Here is a 15,807-nt window from a genome sequence, read left to right on the forward strand (position 1 = left end):
CGCAGCTCTGGTGCAACACTTTACGGAGCGTGGAGGGGCGGGGCTAAGGCTGGAGTGCCGGCCTTCGCCCTCCCTCTCCCTCTTCCTCAGCAGGCGGAGCGTGCACTTCCGCGGGGCGGAGTCGGCCCAATGCTGACGTTGGCAGCCGAACCCGAAGTAGTTCGAGGCGACGGGTTGCACCGTTCGGTCGTTGCGTTGTGTAGCGTTGCGTTCCCTTTCTCTCTCACTCCACGCTCCCGGCGGAGGCCACAGCGGCAACGCGAGAATATCCCGGCGGCCTGCTTTCCTCCTCCCGCGCGCCCCTCTCGCTCGGCCGGACGGTCCGGCGTCGTCAGTCAGCCGGCGGCCCGCGCCCAGCTAAGGACTCAGCCCCCGCGCCCAGGCCCAGCGGCCGGAGCTAGCGCCCCACCTGAGAGCCTCCTCGCTCTGGCGGCGCGGGCACCGGGAGCGGAACGTCGGTCGCAGCGGCCCGAGGAGAAGTGAGCGAGCGAGGCCCAGGGGTGGCCGGGGCAGGTGGTTGCGCCGCGAAGATGGTCGCCAAGCAGCGGATCCGTATGGCCAACGAGAAGCACAGCAAGAACATCACCCAGCGCGGCAACGTCGCCAAGACCTCGGTAAGGGAAGAGCGGGCGCCCCTCTCGGTTCCGCAGCCGGGTATGAGGCCCGGGCCCCGGGGCCGCGCCGAGCTCTCTTCCCCAGACCCGGGCGACTCAAGGGCCCGAGGCCGCGAGCCGGACTCTTTAAGTTGGGAGCTCAGGGAGGTGGGTGCCGGAGCCGGGCGGCTCGGGAACGCAGGGGAGACCAGTGAGGTGCAGGGACCCGGCGACGTGACCCGGGGTGCAGGGTAAGAGCCCGGGGTCAGAGTGGTTTTTTTGTATTGGAGACCGTGGATTTTCCTTTTTGCAGAGAAATGCTCCCGAAGAGAAGGCGTCTGTAGGACCCTGGTTATTGGCTCTCTTCATTTTTGTTGTTTGTGGTTCTGGTAAGTGTTTTGGGGGCGACCATCGGGTAGGGTGTTGGATGACGGGTTGGGGATGACGTGGTGATCCATCAGTGGTGAATCCTGCCCGCATAGTTCTCAATCCACCTGCCAGGAGCTCCACATAATTCTGTTTTATCTGAACCCAATTACTTGTCCCACATATGCACAGAGGGTGGTGCTCTAGAAACTTCTCCCCGTTTGATTTGAGCTCACAGAGAGCAGAAAAGGAGGTCAGGTCCTTAGTAATGATCGAGTTGACAAATATTAGACCAAAACAAAAAACAGAAACACCTCCCAGAATGAGAATGTAGAATATTTTGCAGCCTTTGCGAAAGAGAAGCTTATGAACATCATGTACATGCGGATGTTCGAACTTAATTTAACATGTTCCAAAATCTAATGTCTTTATGTCAAAATTGGATATATTTTATAAAGTAAAGCTAGTGCAGAGAATTGTAGAGGAACTTGTACCTGATTGGCAATTTAACGTGCGAGACAAATGTTTTTAGTTTAATAAAAGAAATGTTTGACATATGGTAGGAAAAAATAGTTATCAGGGCAGACTGCTGTTAGAGTAGTAGACTCTTGCCCGTGGAGATGGATTACAGAATGCCTTCTTCTCTTCATCTTAATATGCAAGCTGTTAATATGGAAATACTTGTTTCTGTTTTACACGTTCTGACATTTTAAAGTTACTGAGGTTTCTCTTAAACATTTCACTGTGCCTGTCTCCTAAACATACCAATTGGAAGCTTTCCTGATAAATGGCCAAGAGCCAAGCAATTTATGTAACCTAAAGATGATTGAATTTCAGTCTTGGGAGAATGAGGAAATGTGCATATGTTACAGGCCAAGTACACCTAATGTTTAGGGTTAAACCCAAATAATTGTATGCTAGAAAACCTTTTTGCTTTGGTGCTTTAATTTCTTTCTAAAAATCACTGCTTATTTGGTAACTCTCTAGACATTTTGGCATAAACTTCAAGGAAGCTGAGGCATAAAAAAATTGTATTATTACGGTAGGCCTGTGTTCATATTACTATGAAGTTACATAGTATTTGCAGGTAACTGTAAGGGTATTCTTGGATTCTTGAACTACCTTAATATTTGTCAGTTGCCAGGCCTGTTTTATTCCAAGCATGTTTTAATACTTGCTCTTTCTCTTTACAGCAATTTTCCAGATTATTCAAAGTATCAGGATGGGCATGTGAAGTGACTGACCTTAAGATGTTTCCATTCTCCTGTGAATTTTAACTTGAACTCATTCCTGATGTTTGATACCCTGGTTAAAAACAATTAAGTAAAGCATCCTGCCTCAGAATGACTTTTCATATCATCCTTCATGTGTCATTCCAAGGTTTCTTCACAAGTCATTCCAAGTTTTCTAGTCCATACCACAGTGCCTTGCAAAAGCACCACATGAATAAAGCAATAAAATTTGTTAAGCTACAGTAGTGGACCCTACTTATTCAGTCAGTAAAGAGTAAGGTTTTTTTTTTTTTAATGTGGTTATTAGAACAGTATACAATATAGGTAATTAGATTGAATCTGTGTAGACAGGGTCTAGATTTTGTTAGCCCTAATGTATAAATGCAATTAGCTTAATTTAAAATTTGGAATCCTACGGTTTTTATATAGCTAGGCACTTTATTACTATTTCTTGAAAGCACACTCCCATAGAGGGTCATGTAACCGTCCTGTAATAAGGTGCTTATAAATGGAACAACTACACAGTTAGCCTAGTTTTCCCGAAATCTTTAGCACCTAAAAATTTTAAAAAGCTTCTACATGCCTAATATAAAGGGAGATGCTTATAGCCACAACGTCTATTTTAACAATATTATTTCTATTACACTACCTTGGATTTTGCATGAGTGAATATACTAACGTAAGAGGCCATAAGAAAACAACTTGGTTGAGCATTTTATAACTTAGTCACTTCGGTTTCACTAAAAGCAGCCATGGTGGAGTAAAGTCAGGGAAGGTTTTTTATATCACCATTGATTTCACCAGAATTACTTTAATATATCAAAGGGGTCTATTACAACATTTTAGGGAAAAACAGTACTAAAAATGGATGCCTCATCAGGACATACTGTTGAGTCCAGTGTGCCGTAAGACAGCATGTTAATAGCACTTTTAATACCAAAAAGGCACATCAACTGCAAATTAGTTTGGAAATGCTTTTTCTTGATTTATGATTAAAATTCTGTTAGGGTACTAGATACATCAGACTAAAGTGTCATGTGAAATTAAATGGATTTACTGATAAGGATCAGTCTTTAGTCTTCCCTTTGTTGTATGATTTTATAGGTTATGATTGATCAAACTTTCTTTTTACTAATGGTAAGGGTGAGTGATAAGGCAGGTTTTGAGTTTTCTGGTACTGTTGAAAATTTCAAGTATTGGCTATTTAAATTCTTAGCCATAATGATGAAAAAAGCCCGAGAGGTGTCTATGTGTTAATGAATTGGAAAGAAAGCTGCTTGTTTGCTGTGTTAATTGCCTCAGGATACCTCTTGAAAATAAGCTGTTTTAAGAGGAACAGAAGGGAAATCTACTACCTAGTCTATATACAGTGTGAACCTCAGAGCTTCTGATACCCCTAAGTATGGGGAGAATGAAGGAGAGGAGTGGTTAAGGACGTTTAGGAACTTGACTACAATAGGAAAGGAATCTGCTGACCTTGGGCCAGCAGGTTTTTATCTGCATTGTTACCTGCCTTTCTCACCCAGGAAGTCAACCCCTGTACTTGTCTCCCTCTTGGAAACAAGTGTCTTGGTTAACTAATTCTATTTTGTTGTAACTTAAAAAATGAAAGTTACTGTTCTAAATTCATAGCAGGTGCCTTATTCTTTGCTTTGAGTCAAACTATTCCATATCAGAATTTCCCTTGGTTTCCTATAGATAACTGGCTTTAAGACATTGAGGGCTTGTTGTTTTTTTTTTTTTTTAAATGTACAATGTCTGTTAATTTGACTGTCAAATTGCCATAGTGGGCAATCATTTTACATATGTAAAGTTGCATTCCCTTTGTATATCGTGTCATTACCAATTGGGTGCATTTTTAAGGATGGATTATGCATGTTTGGGTCAATGAAAGCTATGTCATTTCATTTACCCTTTAAAAATAAAGATCCCTGAATATTTGATGCCTTCTAAAAGGAAATGATTTTATAGTGTTCTTATCTGAGTATACTTTTTATACTTAATAGAAAATGATTTTAAGGAATGCCTGGTATGTTGTACTTGAGTTAAAAGAAATAGTACCCAGAAGCACAAATTTAAGGTTTTAACTGGGAATAGGTAGCAAGAAAAATATATAAAAGCACAATGAACTAAATACTTTCCCAACTGGGGTTTACCCTCATCTCATTATTTGAGTCTGGTTCAAGGAAAAAGCACAATTTTTTTTCTTTTTTTGATTTCCCTTTCCCAGTTGAATTTTATATGTCATCTAATGTTGAGCACAATGTGAGAATAAATACTTTATCGGGGTTGTCTACATTATCCAATTACTCTTTGTAATTTAGCTATAACGTTTCAAGGAGTTGTCAGTGATATCATTGTATCTGTTGGGTTGTATATAATGTTGCTCAAAATGACTGAGTGGGCTTCCAAAATAAGTGAAGATTTTCATTGTAACGGAATGCATTGTAATAGGCTTTGATTTACATTAAAGAAATGTATATACTCAACTGCGAGGCCATGGCTATTGTCACTGAGGTTCCTGGAGTTTTGTTGGCACAAAGGACTACCATGTAGTGCTGGATTATATTCTTGGGAGGTTCAGCAACAAAATTTTATTATGCTTTTAGCATCTGTAAAATTTAGGACATCATCAGATTTTCCACTTAGAAATTGTTCTTAAGTTTGATTTACATTTACCTACGTACTGTTTTTTTTAACTTGTCATTTTAGATGCAAACCACAACGTTAAGAGGTAGGAGTTGGGTTCAATAGCAAATTCTATGACACTCCCTCAGAGAACCCTTTCCTGTCTAAACACAGTCCCACTCTAGCTGCTTGTACCACTTTATCTTCAAGTTAGAACAAAAATGTCCAAATCTGGAAAGAGTGCTAATGAGCAATAAAATGCTAGAAATCAAGCTGAAGGGAAAAATTCAACTGTCTGGACTTAAATAATTCAAAGTAAATTCATATCAAAGAATCAAAGATAGAAATGACATAGAGGGCTTCCCTGGTGGTGCAGTGGTTAAGAATACGCCTGCCAATGCAGGGGACACGGGTTTGAGCCCTGGCCAGGGAAGATCCCACATGCTGCAGAGCGGCTAAGCCCATGTGCCACAACTGCTGAGCCCACGTACCACAACTACTGAAGCCCACGTACCTAGAGCCCGTGCTCCGCAACTATAGAAGCCACTGCAATGAGAAGCCCGTGCACTGCACCGAAGAGTGGCCCCCACTCGCTGCAACTAGAGAAAGCCGCGCACAGCAATGAAGAACCAAAAGCAGCCAAAAATAAATAAAAATTTATTATATTTTTTAAATGATGGGAAATTTAGTACAACTGCCTCCATTTACAGATAAGTAAAAAATTCATTTATTCAGTGAATATTGAGTAACTTACGTGCCAGATCTGGAGACAGATATGTGAATACAGAATCTCAGCACTCAGGTATCTTTCAGTCCAGTAGTGAGGAAAAAGACAATACGATGAAAATGACCATAATTGTGATAAGTCTTTCAAAGGAAAAGTAAAACCAGATAAATGGTGGATTTGGCCTCACAGAACTAGTTGAGGTAGAGTAGAAACTAGAGCCAAGATTTCCTGACTCACTTAACCATCTAGAAACCATAAGAGTGACTGCAAAATACCCACACAGGACACTTCTGTTTTCATGAGCTTTTTGCTTCTGCTTTTAGAAAGCTAAAATTTTTTTTCATGTTGCCAATTTAAAGAAGAAAGAAAAAAAGTTTGTCCTTTTATGGATGCAACTTTTTTTAAAAAATGAATTTGTGACAAATTTACTATTTCCTGTACAGCACAAAATTAACAAAGATCAAATCAGTAATGTTATTCACTTTCACATATTCCAGAGCATATTTTTAAAAGTAGTTTGGCTAAAGTTTTTTTTGTTCAATTTCTTTTTTATCTGTGATGTTGAAAAATAATTTTTGATAGCCCAGTAGTCAAAAAAATACACATATGTGCTCTCCACAGATACAAGTTTCAGTGAATAATGCATTTGTGACTTCCAGTGTACAAAATTAAAACCATGATTTCAATATCATTAAATGGGTTAGTAACAGGTTTTTCTTATTTTCTCACTGTTATGGAGAAAGTCAAACAGGAGAATGAGAATAATTGAGTTTGGAGCTAAAAGGAACTTTTCAAATGATCTTGACTTACACTTGAGGAAATTATGGCCTAGAGAAGTTATCTTTCCCATCATCAGTGAACCAGTAGCAGAGCAAGGATTAGAAAACTGGATTTGGGATGACCAAACTGGCTCTTTAGTATGTTGAGTGCCAAGAATTATAATTCTTTAGGAATGTTTCCTCTTACCTTAGAAGATGATATATTAATCTCATGAACCCCCTTGAGTGTTTGATAAAGGTAAAATCTGAGGATTAACTAAATTTCAATGGCTTCCTACTGCCATGGGGATGCATTAACTCTAGCTTTGATTTTTAGGACACTTCACAACATGGCCCAACCTAGCCTTGTCCCAACATCTTCCTGTCATAAACTCACTCTAGCCCAAAGACTCTACTTTCATTTTTCAGATGCCTTGTGCTTTTTTTTTTTTAATGCTTACTTCCTTTATTTGTATAATTCACAATAAGGTTCTTGTACCTCAATTTTTTCAGATTCAGCATTCCAGACATGGTAACTAATTCTTTTCATTTATGTGGAAAAAGAACAAACACAGAATTGATCTTAAATAGAGACATAAAATGGCGACTTTCCTACACACTCTGACTTGAGGGAGGTTATAAAAGTGAAAACAACTAAAAAGTATTCTTTAACTCTTGGTTTTGGGCTCAAAATTTTACCATTTTGAATACTGTCTTCTCCCTGGGGTTCTGTTAAAATCACAAATACGTGAAAGGCTCATATTATCCAGGTTCAATGTACATGAGCTCTATTGCATTACTTTTATTTTGACTAGTGGAATTGGTTAGCATTAAAATCATTTTTTTTTCCTCTAGAAGGAAGAATGAACTTCAAGAGAAAACTGATCCCCATATACAGGCAAACCTCAGAGATAATACGGGTTCAGTTCCAGACGACCACAATAAAGTGAATATCACAATAAAGCGAGTCACAGGAATTGTCTGATTTCCCAGTGCATATAAAAGTTATGTTTACACTACACTGTAGTCTATTTAAAGTGTGCAATAACATTAGGTCTTTAAAAAATGAATATACCTTAATTAAAAAATACTTTATTGGGACTTCCCTGGTGGTGCAGTGGCTAAGACTCTGAGCTCCCAATGCAGGTGGCCTGGGTTCAATCCCTGGTCAGGGAACTAGATCCCACATGCCTCAACTAAGAGTTCGCATGCCACAACTAAAGATCCCATGTGCTGCAACTAACACCTGGCGCAGCAAAATAAATAAATTTTTAAAAAAATGATAACAATCATCTAACAATGCAGGGTTGCCACAAAAACTCAATCTGTCTTAAAAAAAAAAAGAGCGGACTTCCCTAGTGGTGCAGTGGTTAAGAATCCACCTGCCAATACAGGGGACACGAGTTTGAGCCCTGGTCTGGGAAGATCCCACATGCCACGGAGCAACTAAGCCCGTGTGCCACAACTGCTGAGCCTGTGCTCTAGAGCCCACGAGCCACAACTACTGAGCCCGTGTGCCACTACTGAAGCCCACGCGCCTAGAGCCTGTGCTCTGCAACAAGAGAAGCCACCACATTGAGAAGCCCATGCACCGCAACGAAGAGTAAGCCCCGCTTGCACAACTAGAGAAAGCCCACACGCAGCAACGAAGACCCAATGCAGCCAAAAATAAATAAATAAATAAATAAATTTTTTAAAAAAAGAAAGCAATGTCTGCTTAGGCAGATCTTACTTTATTGTGCTTCACAGATACTGCATTTTTTACAAATTAAAGGTTGCAGCAACCCAGTGTCAACTATAAGCACCATTTTTCCAACAGCATTTGTTCACTTTACTGAGTGTTTTTTTCTAGTTTCCTTAAGATATAATTGACATATAGCACTGTGTAAGTTTAAGATTTAGAGCATAGTGATTTAACCTACATACTTCATGAAATGATGACCACAATAAGTTTAGTGATATCCATCATCTCATATAGATACAAAATTAAAGAAATAGAAAAAAAATTTTCCTTGTGATGAGAACTCTTAGGATTTCCTCTCTTAACAACTTTCATACATAACATACAGCAGTGTTCATTATATTTATCAGGTTGTACATTACATCTAATACTTATTTTTCTTATAACTGGAAGTTGTACCTTTTGATTGCCTTCATCCAATTCCCCCCCCCCCCAGCTCCACCACTGCCTCAAATCTGATCTCTTTTTCTCTGAGTTAGTTAGTTGATTTGTTTTTGAAGTATAGTTGACCTACAACACTATGTCAGTTCCTGGTACCCAACATAGTGATTCAGTATTTCTATACACTTCAAAATGATCATCATGATAAGTCTAGTTATGATCTCTCACCATACAAAGACATTACATAACCATTGACTATTTTCCCATTTCACCTCTGTGACTCATTTATTATGAAGCTGGAATTTTGTACCACCTCACCTGTCACCTACTTCTCTCCTCCCCCTAGTCCCTTCCCGTCTGGCAATCACCTATTTGTTCTCTAGATAACCTGCACTTTTAAGTGTTTTTGCTCATTTTTCCTACATTACAATGCTATACAGCCTTCAAAGTCTAGCTTAAATTTTACCTCCTCTGTGAAGTTTTTCCTTGCTATGGGAGTCAGAAACACTCTCTTTGGAACTGATGACTCTGGACCAGTTAGTGTTTATTATGTTCCCATAATTCTTAGTTTTGTTTCTTAGTTTCTCAGCTAGTGTATGCAGTCCTTAAGAACAAATGCCAGGGGCTTCCCTGGTGGTGCAGTGGTTAAGAATCCGCCTGCCAATACAGGGGACATGGGTTTGAGCCCTGGCCTGGGAAGATCCCATATGCTGTGGAGCAACCAAGCCCGTGCTCCACAACTACTGAGCCTGTGCTCTAGAGCCTGCGAGCCCGTGCACAGCAACAAAGACCCAATGCAGCCTAAAATAAATTTAAAAATGTATTTTAAAAAAAAAGAACAAATGCCATATCTTTCTTTTTCATTCTTTTTCATTTACTCTCACCACCACAAAGGCTAGTGTGAAACTTTACATACATAGGGGGAGCTCAACATTTTATTTATTTATTTTAAAATATTTATTTATCTTTGGCTGCATTGATTCTTAGTTGCGGCACGAGGGATTTTTGATGAGGCACAGGAGCCTCTCTCTAGCTGTGGCGCATGGGCTTCAGAGCAGGCGGGCTCAGTAGTTGTGTCACTTGGGCTTAGTTGCCCGGCGGCATGTGGGATCTTAGTTCCCAGACCAGGGATCGAACCTGCCTCCCCTGCATTGGAAGGTGGATCCTTAACCACTGGACCACCGGGGAAGTCCTGAGACCAACATTTGAGTTAAGTGATAAAGTGAAGGAGAACGATGAGAACGCTATTATATCAGAATCATCTTTAAAGTAAGAACGTGTCTTGTAAGATCATCTAACCCCAGAATAACATGCATCCCAGATACTTCCAATCGTGGCAACCTCTGCTTAATGGCTGGCCTCAGCATTAGAATTCAGACTACCTTAGAAACAAACTCTCCCAAGAGAAGCTTGATAGTTGGAAATATATCAATAGCCGTATTTGTCCTTTAGTCACGTCTGAGAACCATTCATAATAATAACCATTCATAATAATTGTAATTGAGAAAACCAAAAAATGCTTCACAAAGAAAGCTGATACCTCACTATACCAGTCTTTCCAGTTATAAGGAAAGAGTCAAACCACCACACTTGCTGTTTAGGACAGGTGCCTATGGGCTGTCAGCTGCCCTCTGTCCCCAGCCCCATTCTAGGGCACAGGAAGGGGCAAGGATGCCACACTGGGACACCCTTCTCCACACCAGACTGGGAACCCAGAATGGCTCTGTACCCCCAAACCAGATCCAGTCCCTGGGAGAATAGCTGCTTCTCTTCACAGAGGAATTCCCTACAGCAGGGCCGTACCACATTGTTAAGCATTTAGGGTGTGGTGTGGTTACCAAATCAGATCTCATACTCTGGGCAGAGGAGACTCACAGGGCCCCTCTGGGTAAATGCCAGTCGTGTTCCCACTCAGGGCTCCAGAAGAGCACTTAGTTCCTGTCACCCAGGAGTGCTGGGGAACCCGGGTGAACCACGAAGTTGCTGCAGGTTTGTTTTCTGTTTGACACACTGAGCATCAGTTAATAAACAATTGCAGATTCTAAGGTGGAAAGGCATCCAGGACTGAGACAGACTATAATTTCTGACAAAGCCTGAATCATAATGACAAATAAACACTGGAAGTACCCAAGCATGTTTCTGCCTAGCTCCAGTCTTGGTTACCCGTGCATGGCCCACCTATTAATTACAAATGAATTACACAAAGAAGAAAGGTGCCAGAGAGAATGAAAACATGAAATCTTAAAGTCATTTCTGCTTGCTTGAGAACAACATCAGGATTTTTTCAAGGTGAGATCCCTTTCTTTTGCTAAACAGTACGTTAAAATCCATCTGCACTGCGAAGGACAGACAGGGAAAGTGGACCAGTGGAGTTTAATATCCAGCCTGTGTCAATGGTCTAATCTTCCACTACTCAAGAGCGTGGCCAGGGGACCCACAGTAACCTGGAAACCTGTTAGGAATGCAGAATCTCGGGCCTCACCCAAGGCCCACTGAAAGATAATTTGCATTTTCACAGGACCGCCAGCTGATGTGTATGAAAATTAAACTTTGAGAAGTTTTGAAGAGGGCTCTGAGTTCTCGATCTATGGGCTTAAATCCCCTAAGTTTCTTGGCCTAAGGAAAAGGAAACACTTACCCTCTTGTCACACGCAACTGTTAAAGCAGTTTGAAAAGTTAAAAATACTCTATGCAAATAACATTCCCCTTCTTTGTCAACCGCAAAAACAAAGAGATCTCTGATAGGGTAAGGGGCCTTCCTCATCGAAAACAAAAAGAAGGCAGCCTCCATATTTAACGTGGCAGGAAGTCACCAGCTTTCTTTTTCTCAAAATTTGTAGGGCTGTAAAGAACGTGGATGTTTACACATTGTTTCCTTGTACAGATGTATACAGAATTTCTCCAGTCTAGAAGTGGAACTTCTGGGTATGAGGTATGTACATCTTCAAATGTATTAAGTATGGTGAAATCATTATCCAAAATAGGTTCTAAAAAATTAAATTTACACCAGCAATGTGTAAGAGTTCCTATATCCTCAAGTGCTCCCTAAAATGTCATTTTATCTGACATTAACTTTCGCCCTTCTAATAAGAAAATAGTCTCAGTGTTGTTGTAATATGCATTTCTCTAATTCCTAGCAAGGCTGAGCAACTTTTCAAATGCTGGCTCTGAAGCCTGGGTTTGTATCTGTTTTTTATCACTTTGTATCTGTGTAACCTTGGGCAATCTATTTAAAGTCCCATTTTCGCAACTATAAAATGAAATTAAATGAGCTAATGCATGTTGCATGATCAGGCCACTCAAGATGGACATTCTCTTGCTCTCTGTACATCCCCTGCCCAACCAGCGCCTGCTTCACCTCTGCCCTACACATATGACTGACCTTCCTAGTAGTTGCCCCTGGCCCCAGCTAGTGAAAGCTTATCAGAGTCCTAACCACTGGACCTCCAGGGAATTCCCAGTGACAGTTGATCAAAGGTGTGATGAAGGGCACGCTCCTCTGCGCATCTCCCTGGTAACTAATGAGCCTACCTGACGTCAATTCCCCTGTAACTGGTAATTTTGCCCCCACCCCCAACCCAGCGAAGACTGCCACCATGTCCTGCTCACTGTCTGCCACACATGGTGGGATGTCGCTCCACGACTTTGCTTCAGACATGTAAGCTCCCCCTTATCCATTAAACCATTGATGTCTCTGCTGCTGACTCCAGGCTCTAGGCCTGAGGGGTACAGCCCAACACATGTAAAGCACATAGAAAAGAGACTGGCATAACAAGATGCCCAAGATTCACCTGAGATATTTCCTGCCCTAGATATGGAATTGGCCATTTTCTCAAAGAGTTCTTTGTACCAGGATACGGTATTTAGAGATCACAACCTAAAGTCTATGGATGCTCATTGCCCCTGGGTTTTCATTGCTTCTAAGACTTTTAGTGAACAAAGATAGAAAATATGATAAAACGAAGATAACAAAAGATAGAAAACAAAAGAGAAAATACAACATGAATTTATTCCAACTAAAATTTAAGATTACAGGCTTTCACATATTTCTTTTTTTTTTTGCGGTATGCGGTCCTCTCACCGCCGTAGCCTCTCCCGTTGCGGAGCACAGGCTCCAGACGCGCAGGCTCACGGGCCCAGCCGCTCCGCGGCATGTGGGATCCTCCCGGACCGGGGCACGAACCCATGTACCCTGCATCGGCAGGCGGACTCTCAACCACTGTGTCATGAGGGAAGACCCCTTTTTTTTTTTTTTTTGCGCACATATTTCTTAAATTTTATATTTGTATCCTTTTTTTCTTAAATTGAAAACCTTGGCTCCTGAGAACATTAATGTAATTATTTAGTTACTTTATCCTACTAAATCTACACTAGCTTCAAAATGTGGTAATAATTTTATTAACACTATGATTACTGAAAGCAGTGTTTTAAAAAATTTCTTTGCCAAAAAAAATTTTAAAAAGAAAAAACAAAACAAACAAACAAAAAGAATAAAAAATTTCTTTGCAGTTCTTTTTGTCCTTGGGCAATATTTCATGAGGGAGATAGAGTCAATTGGGTTTTCAACAAGGACACCAAGGCAAATTCAATAGGAAAATAATAGTCTTTTCAACAAATGGTGCTGGGACAACAATAGCCACAAACAAAGGGATAAAATTGGACCCTTGCCAGGGGCTTCCCTGGTGGCGCAGTGGTTGAGAGTCCGCCTGCCGATGTAGGGGACACGGGTTCAAGCCCCGGTCCGGGAGGATCCCACGTGCCGTGGAGCAGCTGGGCCTAGTAAGCCATGGCCGCTGAGCCTGCACATCCCGAGCCTGTGCTCCGCAATGGGAGAGGCCACAACAGTGAGAGGCCCGTGTACCACAAAAAAAAAAAAAATTGGACTCTTGCCTTATATCATATATAAAAATAAACTCAAAATTGATAAAGACCTAAATACAAGAGTCAAAACTATAAACCCCTTAGAAGAAAACATGGGCATAAATCTTCATGACCTTAGATTTGGCAATGAATTCTTAGATATGACACCAAAAGCACAAGCAACAAAAGAAGTAGATTAATTGTACTTCATCTAAATTTAAAACTTTTGTGCTTCAAAAGGCACTATCAAGAAAGTTAAAAACATAATTCATAGACTGGGAGAAAATATTTGCAAATCATATATCTGATAAAGGACTTGTATCTAGAATTATATCAAGATCTCTTACAAATCAATAATAAGAAATAAATATTTTTTTAAATGGGCAAAAAGAGATCTCATATTAAATGTTCTTTGACTGATGGTTACCGGAGGCAAGGAGTGGTGGGTGGGGTGCGTGAAATGGGTGAACAGAGTCAAAAGGTACGAACTTCCAGTTATAAAATAAATTAGTCATGGGGATGTAATGCAGAGCATGGCCACTATAATTAATAATACTGTATTACATATTTGAAAGTTGCTAAGAAAGTAAATCTTAAAAGTTCCCATCGCAAAGAAAAAAAAATCTGTAACTATGTATGGGGATGGATGTTAACTAGAATTATTGTGGTGATCATTTTGCAGCATATATACAAATATTGAATCATTATGTTGCACACCTGAACTAATATAGCGTTGTATGTCAATTATACCTCAATTTTTAAAATGTTCTTACTAAAATAAAATAAAATAAAAATAAGCACAGGATCTGCATAGATATTTCACCAAAGTAGATACACACTCAGCCAATAAGCACATGAAAATCATTCGCCATCAGGGAAATGCAAACTTAAACCACAGTGAGATACCGCTTCACACCCACTAGGATGGCTGGAATCAAAAAGACAATAATAACAAATGTTGACAAGGATTTAGAGAAATTGGAACCCTCATACACTGGTGGGGATGTAAAGCTGCTTTGGAAAGCAATCTGGCAGTCCTCAAAAGAGTTAAACAAAGACTTAACAATTTGACCAAGCAATTCTACTCCTAGGTATATATCCAAGAGAAATGGAAGCGTACATCCACTCAAAAACTTGTACACAAATGTTTATAGCAGCATTATCCACAATAGTCAAAGGTAGAAACAACCCAAATCTCCATCAGTTCATGAGTGGATTCACAAAATATGATATATCCACATAATGGAATATTGTTCAGCTGTAAGAAGGAATGAAGTGTTTATAAATGCCACAACATGGATGAAGCCAGTCATAAAATATCACATATCAAATGATTCCATTTATATGCAATGTCTACAATAGGCAAATATATAGAAACAGAAAGTATATTAGTGATTGCTTTAGGCTATAAAGTCAGGGGGGATAATTGAGTGGTAATTGCCAAAGGGTACTAGATTTCTTTTTGAGGTGATAAAAATCTTGTGATTGTGGTGATGGTTGTACAGCTCTGAATATCTTAAAAACTGCTTAATTTTTCACTTTAATAAAATGGGTGAATTGTATGGTATGTGAATTATATCTCAATTAAGCTGTTAGGAAAAAAAGAAAGAAAGAAAGAAAGAAAAGCCTGAAAATCAAAATCAAATGGAACAAATGAACCTAACTGTGTAACAAATTAGTGGCATAATCACAGAGAGGAATTTCGGGTGATTAATTGATTGATTAATTGATTATTTTTTTGGCCACACCGTGGGCATGAGGGATCTTGGTTCCTGACCAGGGATCGAACCCGTGTTCCCTGCATTGGGTTAGGGTTAGGGTTAACCACTGGACTGCCAGGGAAGTCCCTCAGGTGGTTTATATATATATGTTTATTTCTGAACTTGCAGTCCTATTCCATTGATCTATACGACTAGCTTTACACCAGTCCCAGAATGTCTTGATTACTCTTGTTATGCAGTAAGTTTTGAAATCAGGAGGTGTGAGTCATTTAACCTTGTTCTTTTTCAAGATTATTTTGGCTATTCTGTGTTCCTTGAGTTTTTATATGAATTTTAGAATCGGGTTGTTAATTTCTACAAAGAAGTCAGCTGGCATTCTAGTAGGGATAGTGTTGAACCTGTAGCTTGGGAAGCATTGCCATTTTAACAATATTAATTCTTCCAATCCATGAACATGAGATATCTTTTCCTTTATTAGGTTTTCTTTCATTTCTTTCAACAATGTTTTGTAGTTTTCAAAGTATATGTTTTGCACTTATGTTAAATTTATTCCTAAGCACTTTATTCTTTATGATTCCATTATAAATGAAATTGTTTTCTTTTGTCCTTTTTTTTTTTTTTGGCCACACCCCAGGGCTTGTGGGATCTTAGTTCCCCGACCAGGGATTGAACCTGCACCCTTGGCAGTGAAAGTGCAGAGTTCTAATCACTGGATTGCCAGGGAATTCCCAAAATTGTTTCCTTAATTTCATTTTTTGTTTGCTCAGTGCTACTATATAGAAAAATGATTTGTTTCTGTA

At 40.0% G+C, this 15,807-nt stretch overlaps 1 protein-coding gene across 1 annotated transcript; it reads left to right on the plus strand.

Annotated features, from left to right (window-relative positions):
- Positions 1–165: 165 nt before the first annotated feature.
- Positions 166–4,680, plus strand: SERP1 (stress associated endoplasmic reticulum protein 1). Its single transcript, XM_081235283.1, has 3 exons — positions 166–614; positions 907–982; positions 2,153–4,680. The coding sequence occupies exons 1-3, from the start codon at positions 531–533 to the stop codon at positions 2,191–2,193; spliced, it is 201 nt and encodes a 66-aa protein (XP_081091409.1). The 5' UTR covers positions 166–530; the 3' UTR covers positions 2,194–4,680.
- Positions 4,681–15,807: the final 11,127 nt, after the last annotated feature.

This window comes from Mesoplodon bidens, assembly GCF_964165515.1.
Source record: "Mesoplodon bidens genome assembly, chromosome: 5".
NCBI lineage: Eukaryota > Metazoa > Chordata > Mammalia > Artiodactyla > Ziphiidae > Mesoplodon > Mesoplodon bidens.

Excerpts from the sequence above, each read along its gene's own strand:
- SERP1 (XM_081235283.1), top strand. The coding sequence starts at position 531 with ATGGTCGCCAAGCAGCGGATCCGTATGGCCAACGAGAAGCACAGCAAG. Across the intron at positions 615-906 it reads GCAACGTCGCCAAGACCTCG|AGAAATGCTCCCGAAGAGAA; the intron begins GTAAGGGAAGAG and ends TCCTTTTTGCAG. Across the intron at positions 983-2,152 it reads TTTTGTTGTTTGTGGTTCTG|CAATTTTCCAGATTATTCAA; the intron begins GTAAGTGTTTTG and ends TTCTCTTTACAG.